Source organism: Xenopus laevis, chromosome 9_10S (assembly GCF_017654675.1).
Source record: "Xenopus laevis strain J_2021 chromosome 9_10S, Xenopus_laevis_v10.1, whole genome shotgun sequence".
NCBI classification, from domain to species: Eukaryota; Metazoa; Chordata; class Amphibia; order Anura; family Pipidae; genus Xenopus; species Xenopus laevis.
Genome location: NC_054388.1, coordinates 102,269,344 through 102,283,866, shown reverse-complemented (window position 1 = coordinate 102,283,866; position 14,523 = coordinate 102,269,344). Strand labels below are relative to the sequence as shown.

The 14,523-nt window shown below is 43.2% G+C and overlaps 1 protein-coding gene across 3 annotated transcripts in view; it reads left to right on the top strand.

Moving 5' to 3' along the window:
• caskin1.S (CASK interacting protein 1 S homeolog) overlaps nucleotides 1-14,322 on the top strand; it is a 164,772-nt gene extending 150,450 nt beyond the window's left edge. For all 3 annotated transcript variants that reach the window (XM_041578007.1, XM_041578006.1, XM_041578008.1), the window contains 5 exons: nucleotides 2,732-2,833; nucleotides 3,752-3,890; nucleotides 4,165-6,204; nucleotides 10,868-11,246; nucleotides 12,776-14,322. In XM_041578007.1, coding sequence (XP_041433941.1) covers nucleotides 2,732-2,833; nucleotides 3,752-3,890; nucleotides 4,165-6,204; nucleotides 10,868-11,246; nucleotides 12,776-12,872 — 2,757 coding nt within the window. In that variant the 3' untranslated portion in view covers nucleotides 12,873-14,322. The remainder of the gene's footprint in view (nucleotides 1-2,731; nucleotides 2,834-3,751; nucleotides 3,891-4,164; nucleotides 6,205-10,867; nucleotides 11,247-12,775) is intronic.
• Nucleotides 14,323-14,523: the final 201 nt, after the last annotated feature.

Below are 14,523 nucleotides of genomic sequence, written 5' to 3'. Positions count from 1 at the left end.
TTGATTGGGCAGTTTATTTGACACGCCACATAACTGAGGGCCATTCTATATTAAAGTACTGATGCCATGAAAAGAAGTCTCTGGAGCTGTTGTGAAGGCCAAGGGCCAAAAAAATACCTTAGAAGGCACTTTTGCCCCATGGGTCTTCATTTGGATGGCCCTACAGTCTGAAACTCCTTGCAAGTTTGGTTTTAACCATATTGTACCACATTAAATTTGTTTCCCGTGCTCAGCAACCAGGAAAACCCTTAAATTGTCTCCTGAAATAGGGCATGCAACAGTTATTGTGCCCTGAGCTCTCATGCTGGTTGCAGCATTAATGAACTTGCATTCTCATTGGAGAAACCTTTCATTAAAGGAATAGTAACACCAAAAAATGAAAGTGTCCTAAAGTAATGAAAGTATAATGCAGTGTTGTGCTGCACTGGTAAAACTGGTGTGTTTGCTTCAGAAACTCTACAATAGTTAATATAAACAAGCTGCTGTGTAGCCATGGGGGCAGCCATTCAAAGCTGAAAAAGGAGAAAAGTCACAGGATACACAACAGATAACAGATAAGCTCTGTAGTATACAATGGGATTCTTCAGAGGTTTTCGGTTATCTACTTTGTGTCACGTGCTTGAAAGGCTGCCCCCATGGCTACACAGCAGCTTGTTTATATAAACTATAGTAGTACTTATCTGTTATCTACTGTGTATCCTATGCTTGAATGGCTGCCCCCATGGCTACACAGCAGCTTGTTTATATAAATTATAGTAGTACTCAGGCCCGGACTGACAATAGGCCCATACGGGCAATTGCCCGAGGGGCCGCTCTGTTTCTAGCTAAGTGGGCCGCTCCTGATCTGCTGTCCGGGAGTCAACTGATTACTGCCCTAGCAAGTCCGCTTCCCCCTCCCTTTTCACTGACTGTGTGGAGCAGTGAAACAGACCTTTCTGCAGCCGTCCTGTCTCCTGTTGTATTTCTCCTAATAATCCGCTCTCTGCTGGCAAGTCTGACAGGCTGCAGACAGCAGACATGATCAGTGGATTGCAGAGTGAGCATCAATTAGAAACGGTCTGCTGTTTGCAGCCTGCCAGCAGAGAGCAGATTATTAGGAGAAGTACAACAAGAGACAGGACAGCTGCAGAAAGGTCTGTTTCACTGCTTCACACAGTCACTGAAAAGGGCAGGGGAAGCGGACTTGCTTGGGCATCAGAGAACTAAAACTTACAAGTCTCAATACAACAAAAAGGTGTGGAGTTTGGGTGGGCTGGTTTAGGGCACTGGTCAGGACCTCTGTAATAGACCCCTGAGGCAGTAAGTGTTTTAGAGGAGTAATTGCCTGAATTGGGAATCAGAACATTACTGTGTCTATAAAAATCACATTTGAACATTTTGCCACCCAGTCAGCTGGGAATCATGAATGTGTTAAAATGCTGGAACTGGCACTATATCCTTTAGGTGATTACTTATTTACTGTTCTGGATTCTCATGGAACTACAGCACTTAGTCTTTAGGAGTAGTTAAAACTTATAAAGATAGAGCCAATGCAGCACTGCATAAAAGTAGACATTTGCCAACAATGATGTGGTGCGGAGGAGTTCATGCCCCAACAAGACCTTCAGCACATGTAGTAGTTCTACAGAATCTGGATGGGGTAGCACTCACAATAAACCCACACCAGGCCAGTAAACAAAAAGTAGACTTTACTACAACAAACCTTATGTGTTCTGTGCTACGATACTCATAATCATAGCGTACAATTAAATGCCTTTTAGAGCAAAATGTGTAACTTTGACTCATTGATAAATACATTTCTGAAAATCCCATAGGAAAGAGTAGAAGAGTAGAAAGTGGGTGAGTTGTTTTTTTCACTTGCATATTATAAGTAGCAATGTACCCCATACTGTAATGGTAAACTATTGAATCCTTGTCAATATATGGCAAATCAACAAAATGGTTAATACGGACACAATAGATTTCTGTGGTGCCAGTAAAAAATATGTTACTGTACTATAATGTAATAATAATAGTTAATAACTGTAATATTTTACATTAAGTACAGTTAAGCGAGAAAGGCAGCGCTTTATGCACATAACTTTTGCAGTTTTACCCCAATATATGTGTGAATGAGCACAAAACCATTGTGTGTTTACATGTGGGCTGCTTTGATTTTTTTTGCCCGGGCTGCATTTTACTCCCAGTCCGGCCCTGGTAGTACTTATCTGTTATCTACTGTGTATCCTGTGCTTGAATGGCTGCCCCCATGGCTACACAGCAGCTTGTTTATATAAACTATAGTAGTACTTATCTGTTATCTACTGTGTATCCTATGCTTGAATGGCTGCCCCCATGGCTACACAGCAGCTTGTTCATATGAACTATAGTAGAGTTTCTGAAGCAAACACAACAGTTTTACCAGTGCAGGGCAACACTACATTATATTGTCATTCCTTTAGAACACTTTCATTTTTTGGTGTTACTGTTCCTTTAAGTTTGAAATGCTTACTTACTGGAGAGCTAGGAGGTCTTCAAAGTTTCAGTGAAATTATACACCACCTTTAGATCAGGTTAGGAACACTTTTAATGACATGTTTCTAATTGCTATTAAAATGATCAGTTCACATAAGAGCAGTTTCAAGGTTACTTGACATATTACAAACTTGCCAATCTTATTCCGGGCACTAGGAAAGTCTGCAACATAGGAAACAGGTGTCTTTGGTTCATCACTGGTCTGTTTTGTTTTTAGGACCTCACAGCCATTGGGGTGACTAAGCCCGGGCATCGAAAGAAGATCTTCTCTGAGATCAACAACCTGAACATAGGGGAATGGCTTCCAGAATATAAACCAGTGAGTTCCCCATTAGTGCTGGAGTTCAGACACAGATAGACAATGTTGTTATAAATCTTGGTGACATGGAAGTCTTACTCTTCCTCTGATTGTCAGCAGTGGTGGTTAATATTAAGGATTTTTTTTGGACAGCAGGCAAGGGTCCTAAGTTCCACAGGGGCCCAAATGTCAACTATTATGTAGGGTGCCACAAGTGGGTTGTTGCTAAATTTTAGATCCTTACAGAGAGCAGTGTGCTGGTTATATTGTTTAACTATCATTTAATAATAATATTATTATACAATAATAATACTCTTTCTTAGTAATATCTACAGTATGTGATGTCATTTGAATGTAAAGGTATGGAGCAATGTTCCAATGGGTCCCTCTAAGGCAGGGATCCTCAACCTTTCTTCCTTGTTAGCCGCAGTCAAACGTAAACAAAAACTCGAAGAGCATCAACAAGCATCATTAAAGTTCATGAGTCTGCCAATTAAGAACTATGATTGGCTAATTGGTAGCCTATATGCAGACTATCATCTTACAGGAGGCTCTGTTTGTTAGTGCATCTTGTTTTTATTCAACAAAAACATGCCACCAAGTCAGGATTTCAAAAATAAGCACCTGCTTTGGGAGCAACATCCAAGAGGTTGCTGAGCAACATGTTGCTCATGATTCACTGGTTGGGGATCACTGCTCTAAGGGGTAAAACCAACAGCCCCAATCCAGCAATTCTTACTCCACCTCTGGCTGGCAGCCCCCAGGTCAGTCTCTGGTTTACCCTTGGAGTTGGCAGTTTTCCATGCATATCTATGGTTAAGCATCCTTGGTGAAAGAAGTCCCTATTTATTACTGCATTTCTGGATCTTAATGTTGGGGGTTATCATCTAGTTGTATATTTAAAGTGGCCTTTACTGGAAAAATTGTCTCCTTCCTTAGGCAAATCTATCGCTCTGGCTGACAATGATTGGGCTTAACCAGTACTACAAGGTCTTGGTAGAAAATGGCTATGAAAATATTGATTTCATCACAGATATCACTTGGGAAGACTTGCAGGAGATTGGCATCATCAAACTCGGTAACCACAAATTAAACATGGATAATATGCAGATTAGTAATGCTTTTGAATTAAACCCTTCCTTGTATAGAATGTTATAAATTTGTTGTAAATAGGCCCATCCTTCATCTGTTGTTCACAATGCTATTCCTGATTTAAAAGTCTGCAAAATACAATGTACAGTAAATGTAAAAGGTATAAAGAGTTGCAATTTTGTTTTCATGTACCCTGTATTATGGCTCTTTTCATTTCATCTTATTTTCTGTTACTTATATCCTTGCTTCCCTATCTCCAGGCCATCAGAAGAAGCTGATGTTGGCTGTGAAGAAGCTGGCTGAGATACAGAAGGCAGAATATGGCAAGTTTGATTCAGGAAGCATAAGAAGGAGGGTTCCCCAAAAGAGCTTGGATTCAGCATCAGATTCACCTCTGCCTGACAGTGCCGAGTGTCAGTCTCCCAAAATGAAGACTTTCCAGGACAGTGAGATAAGCGATGAGTTGCAGGCAGCTATGACTAGTGAGGCTCCGGAAGGCTCTGAGAAACAGATTAACCATGTTGCACACCACAGAGAGTGCCCTGGATACAGAGGTCCATCAAGAGCACAGCTGCACCACGAGAGCAGTTTGAGTGGCCGAGCTAGGCACATCAGCAGCTCCCAGGAACTCCTTGGTGATGGCAGCAAACCTACAAGCACTGTAATGTCTAAAAGCCAAGAGTACTTAACAGAGGAGGTAAAAAAAGAGGTGGTTTTAAAAGAAACTAGGCCTTTTAAGCAGGGCCATTCAGTGAAGAGAGCAAGTGTGCCCCCTGTGCCAGGGAAGCCACGACAGTCATTCCCTCCCCCTGGTGGGCAAAGCTACACCCCACCTCAAACGCCTACCAAAGGAACTCCCTCATCTCCACAGACTATGGGTGTCCCTCAAGCCACAGCCAAAGTAAAACCCATTCCTCAACTTCTTCCACCTTCCGACCGACCAATGTCACCTCGCTCTCTCCCACAGTCCCCTACACATAGAGGCTTTGCCTACGTTCTTCCACAACCTATTGAGGGTGAAGGTACACCTACACATTTGGTGCAGGCAGTGCCAGTATTGCCAGTGTCAGTGCCTGTGTTATGCCTGCCACCTGCTGGGAGTGAAGGAGAAGATGAGGAAGAAGAAACAGGGGAGGGAGAACATAGACGGCCCAAGAAACGGGCACACAGTCTCAACCGATATGCAGCCTCAGATGGGGAACATGAGGAGCTATTGGTGATCGATGGGGGACCTTATGGCACTGGACAAAGACGCGTAGGAAGAAGCCACTCGGTGAGATCTCAGTCAGGCAATGACACAAATGTCAACCGCAGCCAGTCTTTTGCAGTGCGCCCCAGAAAGAAGGGTCCCCCTCCACCACCACCTAAACGTTCCAGTTCTGCCATCTCTGGAACCAGTCTTGGAGATGGATTGTCTGCTGACGACGCAGGGGGTGGAAGTTATCGTGAACAGAGGAGAGCTAGTGACTTTGGAGGAGTAATTGACACTGAAAGTGCTGGCAGCGTAAGAAGCATTGCAGCCATGTTGGAGCTTTCATCTATTGGTGGAGGACCAAGGGCACTTTCTGGGCAAAGACCAAGAGGGTCGGAAGGCATTTGTGCCCACCTCCTGCCCCATCCAGGAAGCCCTGAGCTTCAACGAGTTCCAGGGATTGTGATAGGAGTAAAACATCGTGAGGCAATAGGGTTGGATGGCGAGGTGGTAAATCGCAGAAGAACCATCAGTGGGCCAATGACTGGACTTGTGGCTGCAGCTCGAAGGGAGCGTACTGAGCCGCCAAAGTCCCCAGACTCCCCACGCAGTCCCTCTGAGGGGATCCCGTTTGCAGAAGAACGTAAACAGACTGTTAAATATCGTGCTCGGCCAGCCAGGATGGAACATACAGACTCAGTAGACTCTGGTGTTTCCAGACAAACAGACCTATCATCTGTTGAGTCCAGCGTGACCCTGAAACGGAGGGTGAGGGCCAGGCAGGGCCTACACTCGGGAGATGTAAAATTCCTGCTCACAGAATCAGATACAGTCAAACGCAGGCCGAGGGGTAGAGACAAAGACAGTGGGTTAGGCGTTGTAGAACCATTGACAGTTTTCCAGAATGGCACAGGTACACTGAAGCGCCGTCCTGTCTCAGAGATGAGTGCAGGAGGAAGGCAAGACAGCACAGAACACATAGCACAGACCCCAGAACGCACCATCAAACCCCCAGTCTCACCCAAACCCACCATCATACAGACTGCTGGAAAGAGTCACCCACCTTGTACACCCACAGCTGCAAAGAAGATCCCTGGAGCTGTTGGAGGTATGAGAACATCTTTTATACATGTATGCACCATGTGCTCAATGAAATCATTAATACGTGACTTTTTCTAGTCACAAGTCAACTCAACATTCAGACAATGCCCACTTATCAGCATCCTGTAGTCCTTTATACAACAGTCTGCCGAGCACTATGCGCTTAGTTTCTTTGTTTGCCAGTGAGGGTGTAATGTGCAGTCAAGGGCAGAGAAGCAAAGCCATTTTTTTTGAATATTTATAAAATGTGGTCTCCTAATGTGTACGGCATGCGAATCAGGATACCTATCACACATGTGGGAAAACAGATGAGGACAGATGAAACTTCTCTGCCCGTGGCTTTAGGGACTCATTGAACTTGTTCTCTGTCAAGCAGTGGAGCAAAGTCAACAGCATTGGCCAACCGATATCTACTAGACAGGTTTGAAAATCCCATCGGTAGATGCAGTCCTCTGCCAACAGGTGACCCGCCATTGTTGACCCAATCAGATGATCCTGGTTTGGCCTTGCCATATAATTGTGATATGATTATCATAGTCATATCCAATATATATTCATATATGTATTTCTGTTAAGCTTCTGAAAGCTTAATAAAAGTACATCTGTAAATGTGGTTGTCGCGTATAAAGCGATTTCTTTTTCAGGTTTAAATAATGCCTTATGATTATGAATATGGCAGCCTTACCTGACATGTTCTTAGGGGTCTATTTTTTGTACTCATAAAGACCCCTTATTTTCAAACCATATAATTTCCTCTCCGTGTACAACTGCCCAATCCTTTCTCTCCTTTACTAATGGAAAGGAGATTAAACCTGTCTTATTTTATAGCAGATCTGACCGAAACAGCTTTGGGTTCAGCTGATATTAATCCTCTCAGCTGTTAACTGGCTTATTTCAATTACACTCCCGAACAACAGCTTCTTCTATTAGACCTAGTTAAAGGAATACCAGTTGTGTAAGGGAATCTCATCCATTTGTTTCCACTTTAAACAGTAGGATAGCTTAGGTAACCAAACCAAACTATGGGACGGTCCCCTAGGGGATACCTAGAGTAGTGGGGGGCTCAGCATGAATGCCAGTTAGCTTTATATCTGGGTATAATGCCTATTTGCTCTCCTAGACACACCTGCAAGCCCAGCTAGAAAGTCAGTTGGGTGAAATCTAGGGTGAATACTTACAGTATTTCCTTTTCTAGATATTCTTGGAACTGTAGCTAAATTCATACACTGATGATTTCCTATACGTGCATCTTTGCTATGAGCTAAGGGGGCCCTGAACAAAGACTGCTCCTTCGAGAGAGGGCTTGTACCAAAGAAATATGAAAAGAGGAGAAGAAAAAGTAACCCATCTAGTTGCACCTTCCCGTCTATAAATTCCAGAATCTCATATATGATGGTTAAAAAGTTACTTTTAATGAATAATTACTTAAAATCTATGGGGTAAATATACTAAGCGGGGGAAATTTGCCAGCGACGCCATCGCAACACTTCACCAGGTGAAAATTCTCTTAGACCACGGTAATTTACTAAAATGCGAAGTTGCGTCCAGGTCGCTGAACGCTGGCGTTACTTCAGCAATGCGAGCAAAGCGAAGAAGCGCTAGCGTTCAATTCTGCCTAGGGCAACTTCGTTGCAGGTCTTCATTCAGGCTAATTTGTACTTGGATGGACGTATATGTTGCAGCAAATACATTACTTTACACAAGTCTAGGGAACCTTAATAAATAAAATAGAGTTGTTATAATGCCCTACACATGAGCCCACTGTATAATTAATGTTCCATATGTTAGAAAATGTATGGGGGAACCCGGTTACCCAAAAGGACTTTTGCATCTGCATCTTAGTGAAAAAAATCTGCATTTAACACATTTGCCTTTTCTGTATCTGTTACAACCATACTGGTACCATTATTTAATGGAGCAACACTCTCAACCTGCATCTTTTTACTATTAATATATTTAAAAAACTTTTTAGGGTTAGTTCACCTCCTCCGCAATTAACTCTTCATTTCCTTTCTTTGCCTTCCGGGTTGCTGATTTACAACATTTATTACAGTGTTTATATTCATTAAATGCAGCTTCTGTCCCTTCTGGTCTCTTAAATCTGTTAGCGTTCTAACACCCTACCTAACTTAAAGGGATACTGTCATGGGAAAAATTTTTTTTTCAAAATGAATCAGTTAATAGTGCTGCTCCAGTAGAAGTCTGCACTGAATCCATTTCTCAAAAGAGCAAACAGATTTTTTTGTATTCAATTTTGAAATCTGACATGGGGCTGGACATTTTGTCAATTTCCCAGCTGCCCCTGGTCATGTGACTTGTGCCTGCACAGAGAAATGCTTTCTGGCAGGCTGCTGTTTTTCCTTCTCAATGTAACTGAATGTTTCTCAGTGGGACATGGATTTTTACTATTGAGGGCTGTTCTTAGATCTACCAGGCAGCTGTTATCTTGTGTTAGGGAGCTGCTATCTGGTTACCTTCCCAATGTTCTTTTGTTTGGCTGCAGGGGGGAAAAAGGGAGGGGGTGATATCACTCTAACTTGCAGTACAGCAGTAAAGTGTGATTGAAGTTTATCAGAGCACAAGTCACATGACTTGGGGCAGCTGGGAAATTGACAAAATGTCTAGCCCCATGTCAGATTTCAAAATTGTATATAAAAAAAATCTGTTTGCTCTTTTGAGAAATGTATTTCAGTGCAGAATTCTGCTGGAGCAGCACTATTAAATGATTCATTTTGAAAAAATGTTTTTTTCCCATGACAGTATCCCTTTAAGATTAAAAATGCACTAACCCCTTCACCCACACAAGCTCCCTCCCAATCCTGGATGAGCAGTGGTCTCTTAAATCTGTTAGCGTTCCAACACCCTGCCTAATGCACCTTTTTAATTTAAGTTAGGTAGGGTGTTACGTAGAAACAGGGGGCAAACCTGATCGGTTCTGTAGCCAACCCTCTAAGTGCGTCTCAGGTTGGGGCATATTATATGAATCAGATGGACTAGACTCCCACCTTATCCGCTCCTGCACCTAACCCCACTGCCTCTTGTTTATTCTATCACCTTGCTCCTAATTTTAGTTTCAACATGACCTTCACTGGACATTTAGGGGCAGATTTACTAAAGGGCGAAGTGACTAAGGCTGGCAAAGATTCGCCAGCATTACCGTTTTCAGGGACTTCGCCTGAAGTAACTAGAGGGGTTACTTTTTCTTCTCCTTGTTTCATATTAGATTTAGCAGACCCTGCACCCCATCTTTGTTTTGTGTCGTGTATCAAAGAAGACAGGCGGCTGCTGTAGAGGTGACAGAAGGTTGGGATGCCAGATGTCCAACATCTCAGGGCATCTAAATTAAATATAGTTCAAAATGTGAGCATTGAGCATGAAGCATGTGAATCCCTTCTGTTTTCTGATGGCTTTCACTGTACTTCATTCATAGTAGAGGGATGTTTGGCTTCTTTTAGACCTTCTCTAACCTCTCTGCTAATAATTACTCTGCACAAGGTATGCAAATTAATATAGACACATGCCTATATTTCCATATAGTATCCCTAAAGCCAAACCCACCTTTATTAGCTTATGGCAAATACAGACAATCCCCGGGTTACGCACAAGATACGGTCTGTAGGTTTGTTCTTAAAGGAATTGTTCAGTATAAAAATAAAAACTGGGTAAATAGATAGACTGTGCAAAATGTTTCTAATATAGTTAGCCAAAAATGTACAGTATTGTATAAAGGCTGGAGTGACTGGATGTCTAATATAACAGAACACGACTTCCTGCTTTTCAGCTCTCTAACTCTGAGTTAGTCAGCGACTTTAAGGGGTCACATGGGACATAACTGTTCAGTGAGTTTGCAATTGATCCTCAGCATTCAGCTCAGATTCAAAAGCAACATTTATGACTCGTATTCCCCCCCCCTCAAGTCACTGATTGGTTACTGCCTGGTAACCAATCAGTGAAAGAGCAGGAAGTAATGTTCTGGCTATTATGTTACACATCCAGTCACTCCAGCCTTTATACATTACATTTTTGGCTAACTAACTATATTAGAGAAATTTTTTATTTTGCATAGCCTATTTAGGCTATTTTCACACTGAACTGTTCCTTTAAGTTGAATGTGTATCTAAGTTGAAACATATACATTTATTACATGCAATTACACTTATTAAATGCATCAATATAGATGTTTGTCTTAACATAGTATTTTTACCTTTCTGTGCTCTGCAGTAGACAAAACACACCCAGAGGGGACTGGGGCAGGTGGTTTATTAAAGCTAAATGCTAATAAAAGTCAAGCAAACCACAGTAAATGACTGTAATAACCTTTGTATGTAAGTGTGAGTTGTATGTAAGTCAGGTGTATGTAACTCCAGGACTCCCTGTACAGGGTTTGTTCCCAAGCAAGCGAATGAACACTACTGTTTGTGCTGTTGTCTGTTGTAGGCTTTGCAGCAAGGACCCTGACTCATCCGTAATCTTCTCTATTAACTCAGATGAATAATAACTCTTTGACCCCCCCCCCCAGGGTTAATCAGGAATTCAGCCAAATCTCCAAACAAAATCCTGGCTTAAGAGCATCAATAACTGATTTGTATGCTGAGCTCTGAGGAGCAATGACTAAAGAAACTGTGTGCCGGCAGTTTGATTGTTCTAATTTCTTCTTCTTTTTTTTCCAGAATTAAAGAAGGGCACACCACCTCCAGTCTCCCCTAAACCCACACCTCCCCCAACAGCCCCCAAACCGGTCAAACCCCATGCAGTCATTCAATCATCAAGTGCAAGCTCAACTCCAGCCCCCTCTCCAGTCAAGCAGCCCAACAACATCAAGCCTTCAAGCACTCCTCCATCTCTCTGCTCCAGCCCTGCCAAACCCTTTAGTCCAGGTCACCCATTGCAGGTGCCCATCAAACCCCCCAGACTATCTATAAGCAGCTCTTCCGTTGAAGGAGGGAGCAGTGAGGCTGCACAACAGAAGTTGGAAGAAACCAGCGCTTCCTTAGCCGCTGCACTACAAGCCGTGGAGGAAAAGATTAAACAGGAAGATGCACAGAAAGCGTAAGGCACTTTATTATCTGTAATGCTGACTGATTTATTGAATGGTTGAAAAGAGAGAATGAGTAGGGTCAAGTCAGCAGTCACTGGGAGGTCCTAGGGAATTGAAGGCCCTGAGAGGGTAGATTTAAGATGCCAATTCTGCCTGTGTACGGGGCCCTCTGACAGGCCCACCCACTTAATATATGACTGAAAATCGAGTAGATGTCGATCAGGCATTTTTTTCTTTTCCCATTGCATTGAGAACCACATCTGCTTGTTGATGCGGCCATCATTCTGAGAGGTTGTATTCCCACTGGTGTCCGATATCACTCACCCAAGGTAGGCATATCTGGGGAAAGATTTGCTCATTTGCCGACCTCACCAAAGGAGCGCATCTTAAAGTGAATGCTCAGTTTAAGATAGGATTTCAGTAGATTTTTTTTTAAATTATGATGATATCAAGAGTTAAACCTTTAAAATATGTGACTGTAACATTGATTAGCACATTCATTATTAATTTTGTTTTTATTCCAAGATAATAAGGGCTACATGTACTGTTAATATGAATGAATTTTGTTACCATATCACCACCTGCTGGTCATTTTCTAACCAGTCTGACCTCCAAGTAGTCAAAGAAGTTGTCAGGAGAAAGAAAGAGGCTGCTCTGATGTTCTTCTGCTCAGGAAAGATTTGAGAAAGGTGAGAGCAACCTCGTTTTTACTCCTGACAACTTCCTTGACTACTTGGTGGTCAGACTGGCTAGAAAATGACCAGCAAGTGGAGCTGTTGTAACAAAATTCATTTATGTTAACAGCACATGTATCCCTTAATATCTTGCAATAAAGACAAAATAAATAATGAATGTGCATTGCAAAATCTCTTAGAATAGCACTCTCATCAATTTTACATTCACTTATTTTAATGGTTTGCTTATCCTTTAAAGGAGAATTCAACCCTAAAGTAAAAAAAAACCCTACCCCTCTACCCTACATAGACCCCCCTCCCTCCTCCCCCCAGCCTAGCTGCTACCCCAGGCAAATGCCCCTAACGCTTTACTTACCCTTCGGTGCAGATTCTGCCAGTGGAGTTCACGGCAGCCATCTTCCTGCTCTTCGGTAATCTTCGGAATGAGAGCTTCTGCAATTTCTGCAACTTTCGGCGCATGCGCAGTTGTCGCGAAACTGAAAATTGCTCCAACTGTACGCGCGCCGATACGGCACTTACTTCCCGAAGATTGCCAAAGAGCCGGAAGATGGCTGCTGTGAGCTCCACTGGACAGAATCTGCACCGTGGGATAAGTAAAGAGTTAGGGGCATTTGCCCGGGGTAGTAGCTAGGCTGGGGGGGGAGGGAGGGGGGTCTATGTAGAATAGGGGGTTGGGTTTTTTTACTTTAGGGTAGAATTCTCCTTTAAGGGCCTGGTAGGGGCCACCAAGCTGGTTGGGAGGTATTCAATAATATAACAGGTTCCTATGTGGTCCTGTAGGTTTGGTGTCCATCTCTTGGAACTACAATGGTCCAACTTCTGGTTTCTTTCTCATCCACATCTAGTTCTTCCCTGGAAGAGAAGAGCACAGTCAGTATCCTGGATGACATAGGCAGCATGTTCGATGACCTCGCAGACCAGTTGGATGCCATGTTGGAGTGAGGCACTGACATGTTTGTGTTCTGGTATTCTCAAGACAAGATCACATTCTCTGCTTCCTGCCTCCTCTCGCCTCGCCGGGTCCTGTAGAGACCTCCTCCTCGGATACATTTCTTCAGTCTGCCCCCTGTCCCTGGAACACACACACTTGTAAACTTAGCACAAACAAGCAATGACGAATACCTCAGGATTGTGCTCAGACACTAAGGGGGTCAGCTCAGGAAGGCTGTGAATGATGTGTGATGATGCCAGTGTACCTTCAGTGTCTGCTGGAGAGGATAACTACAGCTTCAGGACTTGCTTTGCAATGCAGGTCACACACACAGAGTCCTAATCCCGGCTGAGATTGTTACTGTGCATTGGATCATTGGATCACAGCAACCACTGGAACAAAATCATTAGCCAAATTGATCCAAGGCAGAACTCTTCCTCTTTGCATCTTTCCCTGGAGTTGTTAACATGAACATGGTGCCAACAAGTTAAATACATCTACTAAATAATTACAAGACCCTGCTTAACCCTTTGAGTGCCGCCCATATGGACCGCAATCGTATGGACACATAAAACATAATGATACGGTACATCCTTGTCAGCCCAGTAGATTCTACAGTCCACAGCACTTACAGAGTTGAATCTTAATTACATGGTTGTTATCAGTGTCGGACTGGCCCACTGGGATACCAGGAAAACTCCCGGTGGGCCCAGGTATCAGTGGGCCCTTCTGCTCACTCAATTATTTGCCTTGTGTGTGTGTATCGCAGCTATTTCCCCATTTCTAAGAGAGAAGAGAGGAAATGGAGGGAAGAATGGATGATAATACGTAAGAAGAGAAGTGATTAAAATAATAAAGAAAGGAAAAATAATTTGGAGAGTGGGCCCCGCACTCAAAGGTTTTCTGGTGGGCCCCAGGCATTCCAGTCCGACACTGGTTGTTATTACATGATGCCCAGCATTTCACTTGTATATGAAGGCATGCACTTTCATAGCCCCAAAGGGCAGAGCCAGGGGCATAACTACAGAGGAAGCAGACCCTGCAGCTGCAGGGGGCCCAGGAGGTATAGGGGCCCCATGAGACCCTAATTAATGAGCAACATGGTAAAACAGGACAACCTCTGTATATGCTGGGGGCTTTAAAATGAATTTGCTGTGGGGCCCAGTAACATCTAGTTACGCCACTGGGCAGAGCATTTTACCTAAGCACAGACATGCTGCAATACCACCATACTGCCCTGGTAACACTACACATTGAACTAACACAGCAGCTGTTCACTACATTAACAACTACAGTCTGAACCAATCATTCCTGCTGAATCAGCCTGTGCTGTCCCCATAATGGCCTCGATAACATTTCTCTTACATTCCATTGCAGGATTGCTGCCCCCCTTGTCTTCTAAAATGAATGCGCTCAGAAGCTTCCAGACCCCCCCTACACTACTATTTAACTCATCAAACAGGGAAAAAAAACTTTATAAATCCTCAGCAACGTGAAATCGAATAAAGGGCAGTAGAAAAAGTTTTTTTATAAGAAAATTCTGATTCTTACATTTAAAATCTTTACTAAGAACCTGCTGGGAATGGCCAGGAATGCTCTTCACTAACCCTCATCAGCCTGTATCAAACAGCGCCCCCTTATAAACCATTTTGGCACCCTGAG